At 31.6% G+C, this 24,928-nt stretch overlaps 1 protein-coding gene across 1 annotated transcript in view; it reads left to right on the forward strand.

Moving 5' to 3' along the window:
• Nucleotides 1–688: 688 nt before the first annotated feature.
• Nucleotides 689–24,928, forward strand: part of LOC134711939 (WD repeat and HMG-box DNA-binding protein 1-like) — a 33,767-nt gene continuing 9,527 nt past the window's right edge. Inside the window, exons 1-18 of the mRNA XM_063572961.1 lie at nt 689–836; nt 5,337–5,448; nt 5,815–5,966; nt 6,385–6,493; nt 7,165–7,262; nt 10,455–10,503; nt 12,656–12,748; nt 13,244–13,350; nt 14,638–14,722; nt 16,467–16,514; nt 17,399–17,579; nt 19,634–19,803; nt 20,075–20,259; nt 20,755–20,836; nt 21,427–21,592; nt 22,263–22,380; nt 23,304–23,412; nt 24,732–24,793. Of these exons, the coding sequence (XP_063429031.1) occupies nt 763–836; nt 5,337–5,448; nt 5,815–5,966; nt 6,385–6,493; nt 7,165–7,262; nt 10,455–10,503; nt 12,656–12,748; nt 13,244–13,350; nt 14,638–14,722; nt 16,467–16,514; nt 17,399–17,579; nt 19,634–19,803; nt 20,075–20,259; nt 20,755–20,836; nt 21,427–21,592; nt 22,263–22,380; nt 23,304–23,412; nt 24,732–24,793 (2,000 nt within the window). The 5' untranslated portion in view covers nt 689–762. The remainder of the gene's footprint in view (nt 837–5,336; nt 5,449–5,814; nt 5,967–6,384; nt 6,494–7,164; nt 7,263–10,454; nt 10,504–12,655; nt 12,749–13,243; nt 13,351–14,637; nt 14,723–16,466; nt 16,515–17,398; nt 17,580–19,633; nt 19,804–20,074; nt 20,260–20,754; nt 20,837–21,426; nt 21,593–22,262; nt 22,381–23,303; nt 23,413–24,731; nt 24,794–24,928) is intronic.

Raw genomic sequence — 24,928 nt, forward strand, 5'->3', positions numbered from 1 at the left:
CTTTAGAAAAGAAAGCTTTATATGAGTTTCAGCAAACAGATTTGCCATAAGATTTTTCAATAAAATTGAGAAAGAAAATAGGAAACAACCTGACCAAAGAGCAGAAAATAGTACAACTTGTCAAGGCCACCAATGGGTCTTCAACTCAGCGTGAAAATTCCGATTCAACATAATATAGGCCTATAAGTCAGTTATTATAAGCAATACCAGTAGATCAAATATATTTGATGTATGGAATGATTGTTAGGTATAGGCTTTTCCATCCTAATTCAATAATCATATGACGATTGCATGATTTGGCAAGATTTATTCAGTTTATGTCTACTGGTTCAATATACCAATATCAACTTTATTCAAGTCCTGTTTTACCCAGCGAAGTTAAAAAAAAATCATTCAAGTATGAGTTCAACTGGGGTCTCCTAACCGGAAAGAGAAGGAAATACTGTGCAGCTCGTCTTTGTACTTTATACGAAATTTTTTTCAATCTATGTGGTTTTGCTGTTACGGGTTTCATACTGTTGTGTTGTTTTCTTGTCGAGTAGAAAATTGAAATTATGACAAAATATTTTAAAACAGAATAAATTACTTCCAATTATTTGTGTTTTACTGGAAACCAATAATATATTGGAAATTAAATGATGATTGATCGGATATGTTTTACGGGTTTTATAACTATCGAAGGTCGGACTGAGCATGACATAACTTAGAATAACGTTGGCGCGAAAATCAATTTGCGGGAAGTAAACAAAAAGGAAATTAATCATGCCCACTGTAAAACCTATGCGTTATGCCCACAGCGATGGTCATACTGATGTATGCTTTGAGGAAAGTGGAAAGTAAGCTCAAGAAATGTGTATTACATAAAGTGCATCTTGTGATCTCTGACGGGCTTAAATGGCACGGATACATGTCAACTCGTACTTTCGGCAACTCGTACTCAGCCAACTCGTACTTTAGGCAACTCGTACTTCTACCAACAGACAAATAAAACATAAATCAACTTACCAGTTTCACATAGACGATGCTGCCAGTTGTCATTTTATTAACAATGAAAGTTGTTTTTTCATTTGTATTTTGCTAAAAAATGATCTACGAAAGAAAGTAACAATAACTATGCATATAAACTAGATAAATAATATCAAATAAAACATGGTTATGAGTTGTTAAAAATAGGGTACAAGTTGATTGAGTAAGACTTGCCGAAAGTACGAGTTGTCATGTACCCAATGGCACGACCCCCTTTTTTCATTTGTTTATCTATCCAGGTGTAATGATATGTAATGATAAGTCGTTATTCTAAGGCTATTTTTTTCTTATTTTTTTCTGTAGACTTAGCTTTAATTTGTTATAACCATGCATTGGCAAGCTTGATAACTCGTAATTGTTTGTCAGTAACTAAATGGTACGATGATGTCCCATACGGAACCTTCTGACCTTGTTTGTTTACATTAAAATTTCAATGGCGTCAAAATCATGTGATGTCAATTCGTTATATCCAATAAAATTGCTCTACTGTCAATTAGGAGATTTTTCAGTCTACGGCAATTTCGTTATTTCTTTCTGGGATATTGCTTCAAAATAGTTTGCAATAGTTCTGGGTTTTACTCAACAGGAAAACTCTTTTTTGCCATCCCTTTTAACATCAAGGGAATTTTGTATGAATATTTACCTACAGTCATGATGGTCAGAATATCGATCTTTTTATAATGAATAAAAAGAAAATTCTATGAAAAATAAATGTAAATTGTTTCTTATTAACCAACTCTATATGCCTGTTCAAAATTATGGCATGGACATTGTTTTTTCATATAGTTTTCCTTTCATTTTGGTTCGGCTTTTTTCGCGGGAAAATCGAGAAAGAGGTAAGGAGCATGTCATTTTTAAATTCCTAAAAATACGATTTGCTTGACCTGTATTGCCTGCCACAAGATTGATGACGCTGAATGGAATGTACACAAAGAAATGGAGGCCGGAAATAGGATTTTGTGAAGTTCTAGAATGTTTTTAAATATTCGGAAGTTGGGATTGAAACGGGCATTAGAAAATTGGCATTTTTTGGCAATAATTGAGAACAACAATGAAAACTTACCTTTAGAAATGTTTTTTTATTCAAAAGTGCAGAAAAAACGTATTATGCACTGTTTTTCTACGCCAGAAGTACCGTAGTGACATCAATGCAGAGTTTCCCCGTGTGTTAAGTTCAAACACAAATACCTAACGAACTGACAAGATGAACGATCTTAGACTACGGTAGGATAGTATCTAATGTTTGAAAAAATGAATGTTTTGTGCTTTTTCGCATGACAATACAATAACAGCAGTATATGAATGCTACCCATCTATTCAAATTATCTATGACAGTGACAGATCAAGATCTATTTGTAAAAAAGGGGGCAGGGGTGTCACTGACAGGTCTAAGGAGGAGGGGGATAGGAGTGGTCCTGATCCCAAAATCCTGGGCTTAAACATATGAAATCCTGAGGTCCCAAATTTAAATCCCAACAATTTGAAAAAAGAATTCCCTAATCATGAAATCTTAGTCCAGATGTAGCCTTTTATAGGTCCTACATGTATATCCCCGCTCAAGGAGTGCCTGCTCCAGACATGCTTCAGTGATTCCCTTTTAAATCAAATAAGTTTTCCCATTTAAAGGTTGAGCCTCTGCCCCCATATGCATTAGACAAATCCACAAAAGCTTTTCATTTTTCTTAATGGCAGTGTCTGCCTGATCCTACAATAAATTACTTTCCAGTTCATCCGCCACCAGATAAAACTTGTCAATTATGCACACCTTTATGATGTCATTTCCCAGACAGAGGGGATTGCCTGTATCCCTGCACTTTTAACATTCGTCAAGGGTCTTGGTGATCGTCATTGTGTCGTATAAACTAGAAATAATGTTTGTTTTGTAAGTACGGTGAGTACCTAAAACAATTCCCTAATGACAAGAGGGCCAATTGTCAATTATGTGAATTTAATTTGGCGAAAAACTTCTTGAAATATAGCATTTTAATTATAGTTTTTCAACCACTAGCTCAACATTGGAACGGAAGTGATGATGCCCCTAAACACACAAATGATGTTCACTAAAATCAGAGTTTTTGACGGAAATGCATCTTACTCTAAAGTTGTCTATATGGTTTGATAAATGAATGTAATTGGATTGGGTATCAAACGTAAAACATATTCAGAAATTATCGATATTTTGCAATTTTTGTGAATTCAGTGAAATTATTCACTAATTGTGATAATTTCTGTGTATATTTCACTTTTAATTCCCTATTTATTTGTAATCCTTGAAATGGGTATGCATAGCTTACTAAGGCCAATTAAGCTTCTCTTTCCTGCATGCTAGGTTGCACAGACTTTTCCTTTCTAAATATTGACATGATAAATATTTTACACACAAAGCACCAACAGCAACAAATTCTGTTATTAGTTGAAACTTATGTGATTAAAAGGAAATGCAGTGCATACACAGTACTGGAGGTAAGCAGATGCGGACATTAAGAAGATTTAGATGTTCCCAGTCTCATAGAAAGTAATTTATAAACTGTTTTTGCAATATATACCTGAGGATATAGAAGACAGAACACTTGAAAAAAACTTAAAACCTTGCACTGATCCTGAGTTCAAACTATTTGTCTGATGTTACTTCATCAAATGGTATACTGATTTATTATATAACTTGGACAATGTTGTTAATGCAAAGGATTGGGATTAAAATATATAGCTTGCAAGCTCTTGAAATCTCCCTTTCCTCACTAAGTATTATTTACAATTAATTAGAGTTGTTTGTATTTTCTTTCTACCCTCATGGGTAGTCTAGGTCATTATCCACCACCTTGTATCAGAATCAAAGGCTTAATACATTTTGGTTTCTATTGGTGGTTTGTTTTTTCACTCAGCTTTTCGAAAATTGAAAAGGTTTACTCTTCTAGATTTAAGGTGGTACCCAACACTTTCACTAAAATTAATTTGGCTCGTTTAATTTTCATAAAATTTTGTATTTACATTGATCTGTAACAAAACTATAAAAAATTCAAAAATTTCAAACCAAACGTTTTATCAGAAACATTACACTGGTAGTTAAGCAGTTTGACAAACACCAATTTTGATCATTGAGAAGCTTTATATTCTTTTTACAACACAACGTCATTAAAACGTTTAGCTAACTTTAGAGAGTTATCTCCCTGTAGTGTTAAGATTTAATTTCATACCATTGATGTATTCACCAAGAAGATACTGTATGTGGCAGTTTACTAGTATGTATTTTAGATTGCATGTCTACACCCTTTGGGTTTATTTTCATACAGGTGATTCTTCCAGCGGGAGTCAAAATCTCCCGCTTTTAAGACCCTCTTCCGTCCCTCCCGTTAAAATTTGAAATCTTCCGCTTTTTCAAAATGTCAACCTCAAAAAATTTTCAGTAGAAATTTTTGTTTACAAAATTTATACTGACAGAGAAAAAGTCAGAGAAACTCGAAATTTAGATCGGAAAAGTCAGAGAAAAACGGAAGTTTCCTTAAACTGTTTTGATGTCAAAAGGTAAATAGCCTCGAGTTATCTATGAAGGTGTTAAGGATTAGACTGTATATACAGCAATAAAAGAGTATTGGCAATTACCTGGTGATAAACTAGCAAGTTTAAGACACATGCCTGGATGATTAACTTGAAGTGAAATACTGACAATGGATTAATTAAAGTTGTATAAACAACGACTTTTTTGTGATGTTGTTAAAACATTGAACAGTTATACTACTTAACCTCAAATATGATATGTATGCTTAACACTTGTTGCAAAGCTGACTAAGGTGACTCTAATGACTTGACCAAGCATATGTAGACAGCAAACCCACCAGAAAGCTCAATTCAACACCACTGTTCAGTTAGTGGTACCAAAATTGACAATGTTGCTAAGCAGAGATGCTTTTTACCAACTATATATGATGGCTGATAACTTTATCTTGAACTTTATATATAATAAATAAATATTTAAAAACCCCTTATCTTCTATTTCTATCAAGTAAAAGTGGCTACAGAGTTATAGAATCATTAACAAAAAAGGAAAATATGCAGTTTAAACACCAAAAAACCATTGCATACGTCGATAAAAATGTCGATAAAAAATCTCCAGTTATGAGGCACAAACTCCAGCTGAAAATTTCCAAATCTCCAGTTGTGACTTGACAACTCTGTCACATGTATGTATTTTTATTTATTTTTTTAGTCGAGGGTCTCCTTCTAAAGATAACAACAGGTACATTGTATAATATCTTGGTCTCTCACAGTTCTTAGAAGTTAGATGTGCTACATTTGTTTATGAAATTTTATAGGTACATGCTGACATGTGGTCAAGATGGAGATGTTAGAGTTTGGGAAGGAATTGATGATGATGATGCTGTTTCTCACAAAGTTGGTGACAAAGCATTTGCAATTGTATTTAAGGTAATTATATATATATATATATATAATCAAAGTACAAGCTGTTATGAGCATTAAAACAGTCACATTGTCAGAAGTCATTAGCAACAACTATGTATGGCTATCCTTTGAAGTTAATTCTTAGCTCCAAATAGATTGATCCGATCCCTCTTTCTGACAAAGGCTGAAAATAGATATTACACCCATGTCTTTACATTTGTGTAGAAAAATGTAGATTTATTTTGTTAAAAGCCCATCAGCATAAAATTTCAAGTTCATCTCTTTGTGTTTGTAATTTTTTTTTAACATCTTATAGACCAGATAAAAAGTTGAAGCAAACATGTTATAATATATATTTGAATTTTGCAAGCATTTTGTTATTTTTTCCAGAATAATCGTATCATAACTGCCTCTGACTGTAACACTGTTCAGGCATATACATTCCCTGAAGGAGCTCCAGATGGAATATTGACTCGCTTCACTGCACCTGCTAATCATCTGGTTGTAAATAAATCCGGGAAGAAACTAGTTGCAGGAGCAAGGTAACTAATAATTGGACATAATATTCCAATTCAAATTAATGTCCCAAGTTAGAAATTACAAAAGTTTACAATTAATAAAAAATAAACTGCATATCTAGTTTTAGTTTTAAAGTGTGTTTTGTTTCAATTTTCGTTTAAGAAAGGCCAATTAACATGAATAAGTCTTCTAGTGTTCATAGTTTGCTTTTTATGGCCATCTACAAGGTACAAAATAATTTTCATAGTCTTTTATTACTTTTTATTTCAAAATTGTTTTTTCTTAATGATATGTAATAATTCAGACTGACAAAGATCAAAATTCTAGAGGCATCATGTTTTCCAATGAGACTACTGTCTTCCTAAAGTCCAAATTTATACATAGATGTAGGCAACTGTACATATGATAAAAAATGATGTTTATATTTTACTTATGTTTCAGTGATTTTGTGATAAAGATTGTTGATACAGATACAAGTAACAGTAAGACATATTCAGGACATGAGGCACCTGTTCTTAGTGTAGCTCTTGATCCCAAAGAAGAATTCTTGGTAAGGTTTTATATAGTAAATATATGTAAACATATTTGTATGGGTAATAAGTTATTTATTGTTACAGTGCATTTGATATGATAGTGATTATATTTTTCTAACTGTAATAAATTAGTGTTTATATCTAGTGAATCAATTTTTGATACAATATACATTTTTTGCATTGATGTCTCAATTTGTAATTTTTCTGTTACAAGCATATATGTAGATGTATCCAGATTTTTTGTTGCTGTATTCATCAAAATTTATTATTTGTAAAGATGTTCTGTTTATAATTATTGCCTTTAATTCAGCAAATATGTTTCTTTGTGTTATCTGTTTACTCATAAATTTTCTCCTAATTCTGGTGTTTTAAAGGCAATTTCAAAGCAGTTGAAATACTGAAACGCGTTGAAAATTTAAATTTTCTTGATACTGTCAACTTTAACACTGAATCTTTGATAATTGGTATAAAATTATTTCATGTTGAAAATTTGGGTTAAATTGGGTGATGATGGATGCCTGTTAAACATTGTTTTTTTTTTCCTGTAATTGTTGTCTCTGTCATACAAAATTTAGTTTTAATATTTTCTTATTGCATTCAAACTCAAATGAGTGGACCCTAAATTCTTAGATACTAATATAATTGATACATGTGTTTTTAAATGTACAACCTATATATTATTGTTCAGGCATCATCAAGTTGTGATGGAACTGTCAAAATATGGAAAATTGATGACCCAAAAGTAGTGAAATCTTTCAATGTTATATCTAAATGCAGTGATGTCAGGTAAATACATTTATAATGTCCTGTGTAAATAAGGTTTTTTTTTATGATCCAGTAAGAAAATTTATAGTCGGATTTCTAGTCTGTCTGTTTTTGTATGAAATGAACAGATTACATGTACAGTACCCTTCAAGAGTACCAACTCTCCCACACCCTACACCGAGGAAAATGTCTGAGCCACTCCGAAAAACTCCGATATTCCTCCCAAAATGTTGGGAGGAATTTGGGAGTAATCTCTCCCAAAATCAGGTAAATGTTTATTGTGATAACGAGCTCACTCTCTACACCGAGGAATTAATTGCCCTAATCCTACTTTGATCTATACCGACACAAGACTGAATGGGTAATTGGATTACCTGACAGGTAAAGGTTGAAGTAATAAAGAATTATATTTCCGGTCTACTGTACCAGTTAAAGTGTCAAACAGGTGTATAATTTTAAATGTCTTTTATACTAATATAATTTCATTTGTGGTAATAAAAACTAAAGTCAAAATATTTTCGTATTTTTTGTTAGCCCATCTAAAAATATCTTAACCTTTATGTACTTGCTTTAAAAAAAAAACGATTATAAAATATAGCGGAATATGTGAAAAACAAAATATTCTTCTTCAAAGTTAAAGTCTTTATTTAAAAATTATAAGTCTAAAAGTTTTATATGTGCAAGTAAAAAGGAAAATTTATTCACCATTCATTAGACAAAATAATTGCCCCTTAATAATTGTGTAAATCTACGGCATTTTCTTTTTACGATTATCTTATTGCTGGAATGAATAAAAGATTTGAAAGCAAAATGTTGTTGTTAATTCTTGCAATTGTATTTAAGTTTTATAAAAAATGAAAACTACTTAATTTTGACCTCGATGTCTTCACCAGTAAATTAATATTTTATTTACGAAATGAGCATACTTGTGTAAAAATAACCGGAAACTTTCGCTAAATTAATCTGAGCAGTTAAATAAAATTACGTGTTTGAAAGTTTTGTATATTCAAGTAAAAAGGAAAATATTATTCACCATTCGTTATGCTTAACAATTACGGCATTTTCGTTTTACGATTTGTTGGCAGTACAGCAGAATAATAATACATTTCCGTTACAATAGGAATACTTCCAGCTGCATTAATTCGTCTTTGTTTAATATTAACTTTCGCACAATGAATGTAAATTTGTGTATTTTCAACAAAAGATTTTAAAAACAATTATTTGCCGTGCGAAGACAATTCCACGATACACATCTCAGTTATCAACAGTTTGGGTTGAACTTGAACTTGACTTACTTAACAATGTTAAATGCTAAAAATAGTTAACATCAATGTTATCCACAGCACGAGTTTTTTAAAGGGCGGGAAAAAATGTCGCGTACTAGTAAACTCAGGTGACCTTTCTGGCCGACCGTGGGAAAGTCCATTCAAGGTTTCTAAAGTTGCAGAACGACATTTTTGTGCAATCGTATTGAGGCTCCAGAAGGTCCTTTTACAATTGATTTATCGGGAAAATATAATTCTTGTCCGAATAAACGTGAACACATTTTTTTTTACTATTTGAATTTTAATGTTTTATCTTTCAAAAAAGAAAGTACATTAGTTATATGTCCATGGTCAATAATATAGATTTACAGTTGGTGATGTATTAATTGAAATTATGATGGAAATTGTCCGGGGTGATTGATTGTATTCAAATGACAATAATCATGATAATACGATAAAGAAATGCCAATTGTAGGCGGTTGGGAAATTTTGAAAATAAAATGATGACTGATTTAACTGGAATAGAATATTATGATGGGCAATTATGAGGTTTGATAAATTTTATTAATAATTAAAGGTTAGTGACCAATCGGATAGGGATAAGCGGATTACTTATCATCACAACTTTTAACATCTTTTGTAAACGTAAAATGATTGAGCGTCATAAACTTGTCAAACACCGGTAGAATTATGGTACATTTATTATATAATTAATGTGAAAATATTTTTCACTTTCCAAAATTGATATAAATACTTTCGTCAATTTGAAAACCGTTCCGTAAAATGCGAAAATGACGAGCACTATCAATATCACTTGAAATTATTTCCTTTGTCTACAGAGTTGTCATTTAACAGTTTCTGTTCGTAATTTGAATTATTCAAGTCTGTATAAATGTACCGAGGTGGTGAAACATCATATTTTACATTGCTCAATAAATTAAGTTAATGAATCGGGTTACCGAAAAAACAACATGATTTTATTAGCCAGTTGATTTTTTAATAATGAACAATTAATGCGCTGATATTGCTTATTGAATAAGTTATAAAAGAAACTAATTGTGGCAAAATCGTCCTTGCTGAAAGAACACAATGTATGACCTGACCGGACTGTAATAGAAACACTAAATAACAATTTTCTTCTTACTTTTTCGTATGTACGTTCTATTTTAAAGATAACGGCATAAGACACAAATATAAAAGATAATAATTATCTTATTCTAAATGATATTGTCACATCTTTATCTGTCAAAGAATGGAAAACATTTGTTCAATTTATAATACTGTGATTTTAAAGCACACCTGTGCAGCCAAGATCGATTAAATGTTCAAAGGTAAATTATCTGGGTAATCCAATTATGTTGTCACACGTCGTTAATTTGAAGTACATCCGATGGGCAATAAACCAATTAACAGCCACGCGGTGTTGGGAGAGAATCTTTGGAGGATTTTAGGAGTGAAATCCGCGGTACTCGGTGTGATTCCGAGAAACACGGAAATCAGAGAAAAAAGTTATCGAATCGATATTTTTGAAGAGTACTGTAATACAATCAGTGTGCTAAAATGTTTGATATACAAAAAGAACAAGATGTTTGATAGAAGTCATGAGAAATGCTGCATAATTCAGTGTTCTTATGCAATTACTTCTGTTTGATTTGATTATTCAGAAAGTTTATAGCTAATCCAAATAAAATATGAATCCCATCAAATTTCAGCTATGTTATCTTCTTTTTAGATTAGAAAGTTGTGTTTAATTTGCCTTAGGGGACAGATTTTTGGTTTTACTTGGTTTCATGTGCACCTTGAGCATGTTAAGATATTTTGATTTTTTTTTTAAACTTTAAAGAATTACTCATACAAGTCCAGTATTGGACTTGGAATACTTGCATATATTGAAGTATGCTTCTTTTGCAGTGGTAATGTTGTAAATGATCTTATACTTTTGTTACAGTTTATCAAAGACTTTGTGTCGTTTGTGTTGGGAAAAACAGAAAGGAGAGGTAATTATATAAATTATTATTGAATGATTCCTCAGAACTTGATTTTTGTCGACCTCCTAGCCTTTGCATATTTTCAATGATATCAACAGGTTCAGATAAATTTAGTGCAGATTGGTACATCTCATTCAAAACAGATTCATTACTTGGTTCAGCTTGTAACAATCATAATAGTTCTACATCTTTTTAGCTCACCTGACCTGAAAGGTCAAGTGAGCTTTTCTCATCACTTGGCGTCCGTCGTCCTGCGTCCGTCGTCCGTAAACTTTTACAAAAATCTTCTCCTCTGAAACTACTGGGCCAAATTTAACCAAACTTGGCCACAATCATCCTTGGGGTATCTAGTTTAAAAAATGTGTCCGGTGACCTGGTCATCTAACCAAGATGGCCGCCATGGCTAAAAATAGAACATAGGGGTAAAATACAGTTTTTGGCTTAGAACTCAAAAACCAAAGCATTTAGAGCAATTTGTCAAAGGGTAAAATTGTTGTTCAGGTTAAGATCTATCTGCCCTGAAATTTTCAAATGAATATGACAACTTGTTGTTGGGTTGCTGCCCTGAATTGGTTATTTTAAGGAAATTTTGCAATTTTTGGTTATTATCTTGAATACTATTATAGATAGAGATAAACTGTAAACAGCAATAATGTTCAGCAAAGAAAGACCTACAAATAAGTCAACATTACCGAAATTGTCAGTCAACCCCTTAAGGAGTTATTGCCCTTTATAGTCAATTTTTAACCACTTTTCGTCATTTTTTGTAACTTGTACAAAAATCTTCTCCTCTGAAACTACCGGGCCAAATTAAACCAAACTTGGTTACAATCATCCTTGGGGTATCTAGTTTAAAAAATGTGTCGGATGACCCCGCCTACCAAACAAAATGGCCGACATGGCTAAAATTAGAACATGGTGGTAAAATGCAGTTTTTTATTTATATATTTGAAATTAAGACATTTAGGGTAAATCTTACAAGATGTAAATGTCCATCAGAAAAAGATCTATTCCCTCACAAATTTTCAGATGAATCTGACAACTCGTTGTTGGGTTGCTGCCCTAAAATTGGTACTTTTAAGGAAATTTTGCAGTTTTTTGTTATTATCTTGAATACTATTATAAATAGAGATAAACTGTAAACAGCAATAATGTTCAGCAAAATAAGATCTACAAATAAGTCAGCAAGATCAAAATTGTTAGAGGACCCCTTAAGGAGTTATTGCCCTTTATAGTCAATATTGAACAACTTTTCGTCATTTTTGTAACTTGTACAAAAATTTCTTTTCTAAAACTATGGGCCATTTTTAACCAAACTTGGCCACAATCATAACTAGGGTATCTATTAAAAAAGTGTCTAATGACCCAACCTACCAACCAAGATGACCGACATCAGTAAATACAGTAACAGGTGAGCGACACAGGCTCTTGAGAGCCTCTAGTTTTACCCCCCCAACAGATCACATTCAATACCTTTCAGGTATTTCGACAGATACACGTACCGTATTGTGTGAAATGTGCTCCGATGATACAAGTACAATAACACATTCAAACCTTGTAATAGATGCATGGTACTGTCCGGTTTTGTCATCTATAATAAAAAAAATTATTTTAAACCAAATGCCGTTATTTAATGACATTTCATCAATAAAAAAAAGTGATAAAGAATGATTTTCCTTTAATCATTTGATGCATAAATTTTTATTTTGTCTTAATTTTTTTTTTGCATGCTGAATTGATGTGCATGCAACTGAGTGTTGGCGTATAGGGAGCTACGCGCCTGACCAGTGTTTTCTTTGCGACATGCTGTTTTTCTTGTATAGTTAGAAGCTTCATAATTTTTACAGCAACATTTTCAAAAGAAGTAACTTGCTTAGTGGGGTTGACTCCTAATTTTTTACTTGAATCATGCAAAGAGTTTGTATTATGTGTATTGAAAACAAGCATCTTCCATGATGGAACAGTTTAAGATATTTTACAATCTTTTCCAACTTGGGAACAAAGAAAGAAGCAAATACAACTGTGGATACTTATTTGGTATAATAAATAAAACCTATGGGTTTCAACTAAGTCCTGTAATGGTTCACATCTTATGGATAGTTGTCTATTTAGCAATAATATCATATCCTTATTTTTATATTGTCTTATTTCAATTTTTTAGTTTTTATATATACCAGTAGAAAAGGAAATACAGATAATTGAGAGAAACACATGGAATAAAATTGGCAGCATTACAGATGATAATTTCTCGGGGGTATGTTAGTGTAGAATGTGCTTAAATATAGTATGAATTTGTCTGATGTATAGTACAAATAGATGTAGAAAATTGTTGAACTTTATCTATATCATTAAAAAATGAAAATTACAATTAAGCTATCTAATTACAATAGTCGTCACAAAAGAAAAACTTATGGAAATTAATTTTGAAAGGATGCTTCATATTTAACATGAAAAACACAATTTAAATTTACTTTGATCATTATTCATATTTTTATAAAACTAGGGAAATTTTAATAATATATTATCTCTCAATGTTAACCTAACTTTGACCCAACTCTATTATATATGTTCCCTAGGGGGTCTTGTTAAACAACCCACAACCTTATTCTCTGGAGGTAAGCATCAGACAAACAAAGATGGTGGTTTTTTTCAAACTGTTTTATATAATTCAAAGTACTGTGCTCTTTTAATGGGTGAAGAAAGGGTCTAGTCACTTTTTAATTAATTGTGTTTTTCTGTTTACTTATAGATTTATTCCATTTTATCAATGTCACCAGATGGACAGTACTTAGCAGCCGGTTGTTATGATGGTAATATTCTGGTATTCCACATCAGTTCAAAGACTTGTGTTGACAGGTATGTTAACAGATAAAGATTAGTATAGTTAAGGTGGTACCAAACACCTCGAAATTAAGTTGGCTCGTTAACAAAATATTTACTTTGACCCTTTGACAAAAATATCAAAATTTCAAAAAACTTGATTTGGATACATCATAAAAAAAAATGATTGGATATATAGCAGTTTGACAAACACTTATTTTGATCATTGAGAAGCTTCATATTTTCTTACCAATGTAACGTGGTTATAACGTCTAGCTGATTTTACAGAGTTATCTTACTGTAGTGTTATGCACCGCCTTAAATCTTTGTATAATGTCAACTCATAAGTTGTGCAGTATAGGATATAGTGTACATTGAGACAGAATTACATTTAAAAAAAAAAAAGCTGTAAGTATTAATGGAAGTATTGCAGATAAACATGGAGCCCATATATACATATCCCGAAGTGGTGACCTGTTACTGATTGAGTGCCTGAATTTTTAAAGACGTTTGATATGATTAAACATAAAATACAATAAAGCTCTTTTTTTTCTTGAATGTATTAGAATACTGTAAATTCAGAATTTAATGCATGGATAGTGTCATTTTAGACTTACATGCGATTTTAATTTTTACGATTTTGAGAAAATCCGTCTTAAATCATATAAAATATTTTAAAATGCGAGTTTAAATTATTGCGTTTACAACTCTCTTGCATTTTTGGCAATAATAAAAACCTCGCAATAATTTCTGAATTTACAGTATAAATAACTGTTTTTGAGAGGTGGCTGCTGTCAGTTTGAGTTTAAAGTTTTTACTGGCAATTTTTAATACAGTAATGATAATTCTTATTTTTATGCCCCACCTACAATAGTAGAGGTGCATTATGTTTTTTGGTCTGTTTGTCTGTTCGTTTGTCCGTACGTCTGTCCCAATGAACTTGAAACTTAGTACACATGTTGCTCATGATATGATGTTTCTAATTTTAAAGCCAAATTAGACCCCAATTTCACGGTCCATTGAACATGGAAAATGATAGTGAGAGAGGGGCATCCATGTACTTTGGACATATTCTTGTTTATCATATTATTAATACAGCTGCTAGATAACCATCTTATATAATGGACAGACAAGAAAGAAGATGATGGGTATAATTTAATGAAACAGCAATCCAAAGACACAACTGACCAACATACATCTAGTCAATATTATATATGTTCTAGTTGAGTAATATAGGATCCATAGGAGTTTTAGAATATAACTTATAATCTGATTATTTAAAAAATGTAAGTTATTTACCATATGCATTGTTATATTTTTCAGGTTCAAACATGATAATGGCTTCACTATTACAGCTTTGGCTTGGAATCCAAATGGTAAACCAGAGATAGCATTCTGTGATATGGAGGTAAAATGCAGGAGATTTACTTTATATTGTTATTTTTTAAAAAGCTTTTTTAAACCATTCATACAACATTTAATTGTTACTTATATTAATTTGGTTTCGCTGAATTTAAGTAGATGATATTAAATCAAAGTGATGATATGTAAATCTCAGTGACACAGCAATCCAACATAGAAAATAAATAAATTTCCAGATGCCATCAAATGAACTTCAATAATGAGCAAGCATGCAGACCAAATCACAAGCTGTAGAGAAACCAATTTGACTATGAAACCATTAGACTGAAAATGAAAATTGCAAAAGTTTACAAAAGAATTTGAAAAACAAATAGTCTGCTCTCACAAAGGATTTGGGTACAAGGTTCTTTTATATTTAATCATAATTTCCCATTCTTACAGCCAAAACCAGTTGGTACTTTGACATTTAGATATTCATGTTATACAAATACAGTTTATGAATAACCTGGTATTATCTTGAAAGGTCATAGCCTAATCCAGTAAAATAGGTCAAACTCTGTTAGTTATCCTCCCTTGACCTGTTTGATGGTGGTAAATTGTAACAAAATGGACAATTGACCCAATGTTTTTGTCGAGCCTTCGACTTTAGTCGAAAAAGCGAGACTAAGCGATCCTACTTTCCGTCGGCGGCGGCGGCGTCCACATATATTCACTCTGTGGTTAAAGTTTTTGAAATTTTGATAACTTTCTTAAACTATACTGGATTTCTACTAAACTTGGACAGAAGCTTGTTTATGATCATAAGATAGTATCCAGAAGTAAATTTTGTAAAAATAAAATTCCATTTTTTCCGTATTTTACTAATAAATGGACTTAGTTTTTCTGCGGGGAAACATTACATTCACTCTGTGGTTAAAGTTTTTAGAATTTTAATAACTTTCTTAAACTATCCTTGGTTTGAACCAAATTTTGACAGAAGCTTGTTTATGATCATAAGATAGTATCCAGAAGTAAATTTTGTAAAAAAATAAATCCATTTTTTCCGTATTTTACTTTTAAATGGACTTAGTTTTTCTGAGTGGAAACATTACATTCACTCTGTGGTTAAAGTTTTTAAAATTTTAATAACTTTCTTAAACTATCCTGGGTTTGTACCAGACTTGGACAGAAGCTTATTTATGATCATAAGATAGTATCCAGAAGTAAATTTTGTAAAAAGATAACTCCATTTTTTCTGTATTTTACTTTTAAATGGACTTATATTTTCTTCCAGTTAACATTACATACAGTCCGCAGTTAAAGTTTTCAAAACATTAATTAGATTCATTAACTATCCTAGATTTTTACCAAACTTGCACAGAAGCTTCTTACAATCAAAAGATAGTATAAAGAGGAATGTTTTTATTGATTTTTTTCCTCATTTTTTTTTGAGCCTGCGATTTACAGCAAAAGTAGGCGAGACACTGGGTTCTGCGGAACCCTTACAAATTTTTATTTTTGTTTTCCAGCAATAAAAGGTGATAGCTAACTTCTGTCTGAAGTTGTTTTTACTGAAGAACCAACATAATTATTATACATGGCCTCACTTTGTTCAAAAGATGTCTTATTACACACTAAACATGTTTGCCATTTTATTGTTTCTGTTTTATCTTAAAAGTGAAATGATATGTTTATTATTTTGACACCCCTCTTCTTTAATCACCATAGTAGACTATTTGTATATGACTAGTTCTTTCTTGTAAGGGTATGTATGTAGAGAACATAATGTAGTATATTGGTTTATATTTTAGGGCCAGCTTGGAATGCTAGAAGATTTGACACTGGACAGTACAGGGAAGGTAAGTTTTCTCATATTTTTTATTCTTGTCAAAATACTTTTTGATAGATATTTTTCTTTGAACAGGTAGAAGAATATAATATTGGTCTTGCCTGTGATGAGCACCAGATTAAGGAATTACAATCAGACTGCTGTGTGAACTATTTGTAGAGAAAAAAATGGATTTCAGAGGGTAGAACATCTGGATGCTACATACCTTGTATACAGATGCCTTATGTCTGTAATATGTTCATTCTCCAGGATCTCATTTTCATGGTTCAGCAAATGCATAAAAAATGTATAGTTTTATTTAGTCATTTTAATTTCTCTCTTATGAGTAAAATTGTATTTGATCTATCCAGACCCCTTGCATGGTTTAAATGTCTGTCAGACACTTCATCTGAGGTTGACCTCAATGAGCTAAACATAAACTGTGTAGTCAACTATACAAGCTCCCCCAGATGACTTTGGGAAATTTTATGCTTAAGTGAAAGATAAGGAAACATGGTCATTGGAGCCTCTGGTTGTGAATATTTGCAAAGAAGCTTTAAAAATTGACATATAACTTATATTTTTAAGTTTCTAACAATTTTGATTACTGGTTTGCAGATTCTCTTGAAATTAAAAAAAGTGTATGCTTGCTATTTAATTTCAAAATTGTATAAAAAGCCTTCATATATATAAAAGAACTGAATAAAACAACAGTTTCTAATACATTCTTGAAAAAATAGTTCAAAAACTGATTGATGTAAGCAGAATGTATTTTTATCACATTTCTGAATTATCATATATAATAGGTATTTTATTTAGCTTGCACAATTATTTAAGTTCACAATGTCAGATGGTATTTTCATTTATCAAACCAGTTGCTTCAATTTTATTTATTGTTTATTTACAAACTACCAGGCCAAATCAGAAACAAGAGCAAAAGAAACCATGGGAATATTTGAAGATGAAGATGATGACTTTCTCATTCAAGCAACCAATGAAAAGTTAGCAGATGATAATGACCAGCCAATGGATGAAGACAATGATAGTGATGTAGATACGCCTATGTCTAAATCCAGACCACTTCCTGATTTAGATGGTATGTAGATGCACCAATATCTAAAGCTAAACCACATTCTGATTTAGATGGTATGTAGATACACCAATATCTAAAGCTAAAACCACTCTGATATAGATGGTATATATCATATCTTGTCTTTTAGGGATGAATGTATATTCAAAATTACAAAACCTTTATATATCTCAAGTTGAAAAGCTGGGGGATTCACATTTGGTATTCAGTCCGGTTTGGTCTCTGTCTATCATTAGCCAAGTGTCCTTGTTTTTATTTTGATGGTTCAATGACAACATATTATAAATAACCCTTGATAACCTGAAATCAGAGTTAACAAGTTCAGATTTATATTGTTTTTGGGGAAAGACGGCTTCAAGCCGTCAATCCCCTATGGGGTTGACCAGAGTGACACTCCCTCACATCATTAATTTTGTTTTTATACATGTTATAGTGTGGAAAAAACCCCAACAAATCTTACCTAGATTGAAGAGAAGGAGACCCAGAAATGAATAGTTTGACTTTAAACACTTTTTTACACATTTCCCTTCTGTTTCTCACGAAATTATCGTATCTTGAACTCTCCTTTACACTATTTACGTTTATTTTACAATCCGGAAAAAATTAGTATGACGAGATATTCTAAATATATCCAACCTACATTGTATTTTACAGTGACGTCATTCTTGGAAGAAGCAGGGATATCCTTCACCAGTTCACTGGTCATTTAAATCATTCTTAGAGATCGTGCACTAATTACAAATTTGTATTTGTTAAATCTAAACATAAAATTGTTTACTGTAGATGATTTAAACATCAACATGCAATACTTTAATTTGTAGGTCAACAACTTTCAAAATAAACAAAGATCGTGGGGTTACATGAGACAGGGGAAAGAAACGATTTGATGACTTTTTTCGGGTCTCACTAATTAGAGACAAGAAGTGTCAAGAAGACTATTTATCGACAAGAAAAAAATATTCTTCTTGTCGCTAAAATTCTTCTTGTCGCTAATTAGTGAGACCACTTTTTTCTGTAAAAATTCTGAGAATCTTCCTCCAAATCAGGAGCACCTCAATTGATGAGTAATTAACCACTAAAATAAAAGTTAATGTATTTAAACACTTCAAATGTGAAATTTCAATGAATTAGTAGTCTTCTATTAAAACTAAATTTTTGTTTACCTACATAATCATTGTAATGGTAAAAAAAAATAATAAAAATTTGCATTTTGTAGTTTTAACATTTATTATTTACAAATATTTCAAAATTAAGATTTGGAAACAAGCTTCACACAGTTTACATCACTCATATTGTTTTTTTTATTAGTACCTGTTTCTCTGTGATGAGAGTTGTAACTGGGAACTTTAACAATGGAAAATAAAACTGAATAGATTTTTCAGTCCACACTTTCCAAAGAAAAAACTTAAAAATCCAAGAGTACTGTCACAAAAAGTGGAAAATGGCCCTAGCCTGCAGTTCAGTGGTACACAATCAAGATTTAAAAAAATATTGTAGTTGTTGTGAAATGACAGAATTCAGTTGAGTTTTAGATGATTAGCTATCAACTTTAATCAAATGTTTAGATTTAGAAGATGCAGATCTCTTCCATTGGTCCAAATTGAATCCTAAACTAAGGAAATGAAATTACATAAACAACAATTGATTATTGATTTCAATATTGTCAACCTTTCTACATGTTCTAGCTGTTATCTTTTTCATTCTTCATATGAAAACTATCAAAAGATAACCCCCCCTTTTTCAAAAACATAATTAAATAGAAACAAGGGCCGTCTTTCCCCTCAGAGCTATTCAGCTCTTTGATTATATTCTTAAGGTTATTTAAGAAAAATATGATGTGGTATAATTGCCATAGGGACAACTCTCCACCCGGGTGTTTTCCTTGATTTTATATTGAAAGTAATTCAATTTGATGAAATACCTTAAAATGTTGTATTTAAATAGATTGAAAAACAAATCCAAACGTTTCATATGGAGAAATTCCTCATTGATTTGTTAAAAACACATACAGCACTCCTGAATTAAAAACTTATAATGCAATATTTTTCCTTTGATTGCAGACGAAGATTCAAGAAAGGCAGGTTCAGATGACGATGATGCTTCCAGTGCGATATCAGAACCATTAACAATACCTAAACCTGTGGTACATGTGGAAGGCTTTAAACCCACTCCAATGCAAGGATCATTTCAGTCAGGATCAACACCTGTTCATCTCTCAAGCAGATACATGGTATATGAAATTAACAAGGGTTGTTCTTCAGTATTGATGTCTATGAGGCATGGATTTAGTCAAAATTAATATATTTCATTTCCTCCTCGAATAATTGGTTAAAGTTGCTTTATTTCAAGAGGTCCTTAAATATTTCTTGATGTCTTTAATGTTTAAAAACATATGTCAAAGGCAAAAAAAACATTAATTTGAGAGTTTACTTTTGATAACAAGAAAAATAAAATTAGATATATATTAGAATCCTTCTTTTACACAATATATTTCCTTTTAGATCTGGAATTTTATTGGTGTTATAAAACAGTACAACACAGAAGAAGAGAATTCTATTGACATTGAGTTTCATGATACAGCAATACATCATGCCATGCATGTGACAAATACTAGTAATTATACCATTGCTGATATGTCATCAGAAGCTGTCGTCCTAGCAAGTGAAAGTGATGCAGATAATCCAAGGTATGTTGATCAATCACAGGGGCGGATCCAGCCATTTTAAAAAGGGGGGTTCCTATTCCAGGACAGGGGGAGGGGGGTTCGTTCCAATTACATGTCCCCATTCAAATGCATTGATCGTCCAAAAAAAGGGGGGGTTCCAACCCCCAGAATCCCCCCATCTGGATCCGCGCCTGAATCATAAAAACATGTAAAAGGGTGAGATTTCAACCAATGAGGTAGCTTTCAAATTTTGTGTTTTCCCATAAAACAAATGTTTTGTAATCTTATTTTTTCCTTGGAAAATTTGGTACAATCTCATAAACCCTCTAAAAAATTATTTTATTTTAAATAGAATATAAGAAAAAGAAACAAAATAAAGATGGAAGGCTCCAAAGTGTGTATATAGGTTTTATGTTTTAAAAATTCTTGGTGCTAAATCGGGTTACCTTCATTAATACACAATACTGAAAGTACGATTTTTTTTTTTTTTTTTAAATGATATACTTTAATTTTCAGCAAACTAACCTGTTTACATTTTGGTTCCTGGGATAGCTGTAAAGAATGGTCAATACAAATGCCAGATAATGAAGATATACAGGTTGGTGAATTATAATTAAACAGGTGCAAATAATAGTAAATTAAAAGTAAATATTTATAGAATAACTAATCGAAGAATTCAAATAGAGAAAAATTTTCAATGAGTGACCGAACAACACATTAATTCACGAATGCGCATAGCACATGAGTTAATTATCAGTGTTGTTCGGTCACGAGTTGAATATTTTTCTCTATTTGAATTCTTTTTTTAGTTCTTCTTTTTATTACATTTGCAAATGGCTTTTTTGAAAGAAATTAATGTGAAACATGTAAGGAACTATATCTTTTTTCTACCAATTCACAATTAGTTTTGATCCGCTGTTATCGACGTCTTGACAATGCCCTTTGTTGTATGACATCAGAATCATTTTTAGCTCACATGGCCCAAAGGCCAACTTTATAACAGATAGAGAAAATTGTAATAATGATAAGTAAAGTATGATCTACAAACACATCATCATCACCAAAACACAATTTTGTCATGAATCCATCTGTTTCCTTTGTTTAATATGCACATAGAACAAGATGAATGACACATGCTCTTAAGAACCTCTAGTTAAATAATACAAGTAAGATTTTTATTTAACACAGGCAGTTACAATAGGAGAAGATTGGATTGCTGTAGCAACATATTCCAGAAATGTCCGACTGTTTACAATAGCAGGAGTTCAGAAAGAAATGTTTAGTATACCAGGTCCTGTTGTATGTCTGGCTGCTCATACCAACCAGTTGATGGTCGTATATCATAAAGGATTAGGTATATTAAAATGTTCCTTAATTATAAAATCTCTTTACAATGGTAAATACTAAGGTTCTTTCTGACCTGTACTTCACACTTTATTGATGTTATTTGTTTAATCTAATTTCAATTCTAGAGTACAATTTGATCTTTGCACACACATTACCAAGCATTTTCACTTTCACTTACTTTGATAGATTTTAACATTCAGTTTATATTTTACCCACATATACTGTGATTTCATCCACCATTTTAGCTTTTTAATTTTCATGCTTCAACTGCTAGGTGGAAGGGGTATTAAAATTAAATCTTGTTCATACATGATGAAATGGGTTTTAGTTCTGTTATATCAGTTTAACAAATGTAATGAAACTTATACAAAATGCATATTACAGCAGAAAACAGATTGATTTTGAAATTTGCTGATGGTACTTAAAATCATTCTCGAATTATGTCCCTTCATAAATGGAAAATTTGCTGGATTTATAGTTTCCACAATCTAACTTTACTTTGCCTCACCAAGTGTTGTGAATCTTTTACACATTGCTAATTACCACCAAACACAGATCAAATTTGAATTTATGTTTATATATCACTTTTGCCATTATTGAGTTATGTCCCTTTATAATTTTGCCATGCTATAGTGAATAAGAATGTCTTTAAGAAAATGTCATCTTTTTTTTGGCAGCTATTCCAGGAGACCAGTGTCTTGGAACAATATTAATGACTATTGAGGGAAAAAGACGTAACATTCTGAATGGTGAACCTCTTCCTCTGTCTCCTAAGTCAACTCTGGCATGGATGGGGTTAGTATCATATTGAATAAGAGCCTATTCCTGTGTTAACCACTCTTGACATGAATGGGATAAGCACCACCTTAAAAAAGAACCTCTTCTCAGTCTGTAAAGTGTCAAGAATAATTAGTTATGAATCTGTACACATGTTTCTCCAGTCAACTCTTTATTGGTTGGATATTTTATTTTTAAAAAGGCCGACTCTCAAAAGTCAAGTCTTGCACAGATGCAGTAAATAACACTGCAAATTGTTAGCATCTTATAACTTCCAAAATTAAATGAATATGGGTTTGGTAACACTTTTTAGTGAATGGGGTGTATCATTGAGGATCCACATCAAAAGATGTAGGAGCCCTAATGTGTCCATTCTTTCTCTCAATGGACCATAATTAAGTGTCATCTCTCCTACAGTGTGTTTTGAGATGCAAAAGACCTTTTACAGTTAACATTATGTAAATTTGTTTTTACAAAGTTATTGAATTTAAATTGTTAAAAACTCTTGCAATTATTAGTATAACATTCTCCTATATTATGCTTTGAAGTTGGATTGAAATTTTAAATAGTTTCTTAACACCATGTTAGAGACATACTTACCTTTTTAAGTTGCAATTGTGGACTGATATAATTTTTAATTCTCATATATGACGTGGTTTCTAGTGGCAGTATCAACAATTTGTTTTAGTTGGATTATGTTAGTTTAGGATCAACCACCATTGTATGTATTTGTATTTGAATAGGTGCATATTATTAATATGTTAACTTATGTTATCAATTGATAATTCTGTAATGTTTATTTCTCAAAATGGTAAAAATGACTAAATATGAACGAGGAAGGGCCATTTAGTTGTATTTCATTGAGTTATAAGATGTTAGCAGGGTTGAAACTTGTAATACAGACTTTGTATGTGACTTTTATGAATTAAATTTATTTTCAGATTTTCTGCAGAGGGAACTCCTTTCCTTATGGACTCATCAGGTATAGTTAGAATGTTCAATAGACATTTTGGACCCAACTGGATACAGGTAGCCAACACAAAGTCACATGTAAGTAAATCAGAAGCTTCTATTCTATTTTAGATAAATATAGATTCTTACATTGATACCAGTGGATTATCGGATTTATCCAATCGAGATAGTTAAATTATCAATTTTAAAGTCCGAGCCGCCTCGGCGAGGACTTTAAAATTTATAATTTAACTATCGAGATTTGATAAATCCGATAATCCACGAGTAACTATGTAAGAATCTGTTTCTCTAATGATTAAAAAGACATTTTCTTTTTTTTTGTTTACCGAAAATCCCCTCCGAGTGCCTTTTACATTGCACGAAGTTGTCAATTTCATTAACACCTGTTATCATATTTTGATTCATCCAGTTAGCTAAAAAGGTCATGACCCTTAAAATCATCCAATGATCTTTTGAGATCACCAGCAACCACACGTTGATTAAATTTTTTTATACAATGGGTTCGGAAAGGGATAAATTTCCATAGAATTAGAGAAACTAAAATACAGTTCATTATAGTTTGTACATGTATGGTTCACAGAAGGAAATAGTAATCTACTATGTTTAAATACTATTGAAAGCCATATAGCCAAAAACCTTAAGTTTTCATGATTTAAAGAATTAAAAATAATTTTTAACTGGAAAATTGTCAAAAGCTTTGCTTCAGTTTAAAAACTACTGACATGCAGTACCAGGGAATAAGTCAATTTCATGACATTGTATGACAGAAACTTTTCATCCAACTACAAATATTCCATTATACCGCTCCAAACCACGATTCCAACTCTTGTGAAATTTTCGACCGTCTATTCACTGACGTGTTTGTACATGCATGCTTTGGCTGTACGTGCATATCAAATATGTATAGTACTTGGCTAAACGTGATAATAGAAAACTTTTCTCTGGATCTCTATGTTGAACTCAGTGAATGTAGTGATGAATCGTTATTTATAATTTGTCTAGGAAAATACCCTTCAACTGCGCTCAGTGACTCTGACTTAGATTCATTTAAGCGACTTTGCTACATCCATGTAATAAAATCTGCATCCTAATACAATCGTCAATTAAACTATATAGCATAGTGTTAGCACAAGTTATATCGACAGCTTGCAACATACTCATTTACATTAAGGCTTGCAATGTATATTAAAATTTTCATTTATATGTAGATACTACGCATTGTTCATAAGGTTACTATTTTATTTTCTGTTATTAATGTATTAATTTATTGCTCATGATAATATAATTCATGTAATCTCTATATAGAGGAAATAAATATATGAATGAAAAGCAGATAATGTTTAAGCTTGTACTCAAATTATTAGTGTATTAATTTTGATTTAATTGTGTATTTTCAGACAAAAGGCAAGTCAGATCATTACTGGATTGTTGGAGTTAATGAAAACCCACAACAGCTCAGGTTGGTCTCATTGCTGAAATTATTATTATAAGACTTCAATTTAAAAATAGTTTAATAATGGACTCTAACACATACAACAAGTACTGATGTCATTGAATTGAAGTCATGACATTAGACCTTGAGTAATCTTTCACA

The sequence above is a fragment of the Mytilus trossulus genome, chromosome 3 (genome assembly GCF_036588685.1).
Source record: "Mytilus trossulus isolate FHL-02 chromosome 3, PNRI_Mtr1.1.1.hap1, whole genome shotgun sequence".
In the NCBI taxonomy this organism is placed as follows: Eukaryota; Metazoa; Mollusca; class Bivalvia; order Mytilida; family Mytilidae; genus Mytilus; species Mytilus trossulus.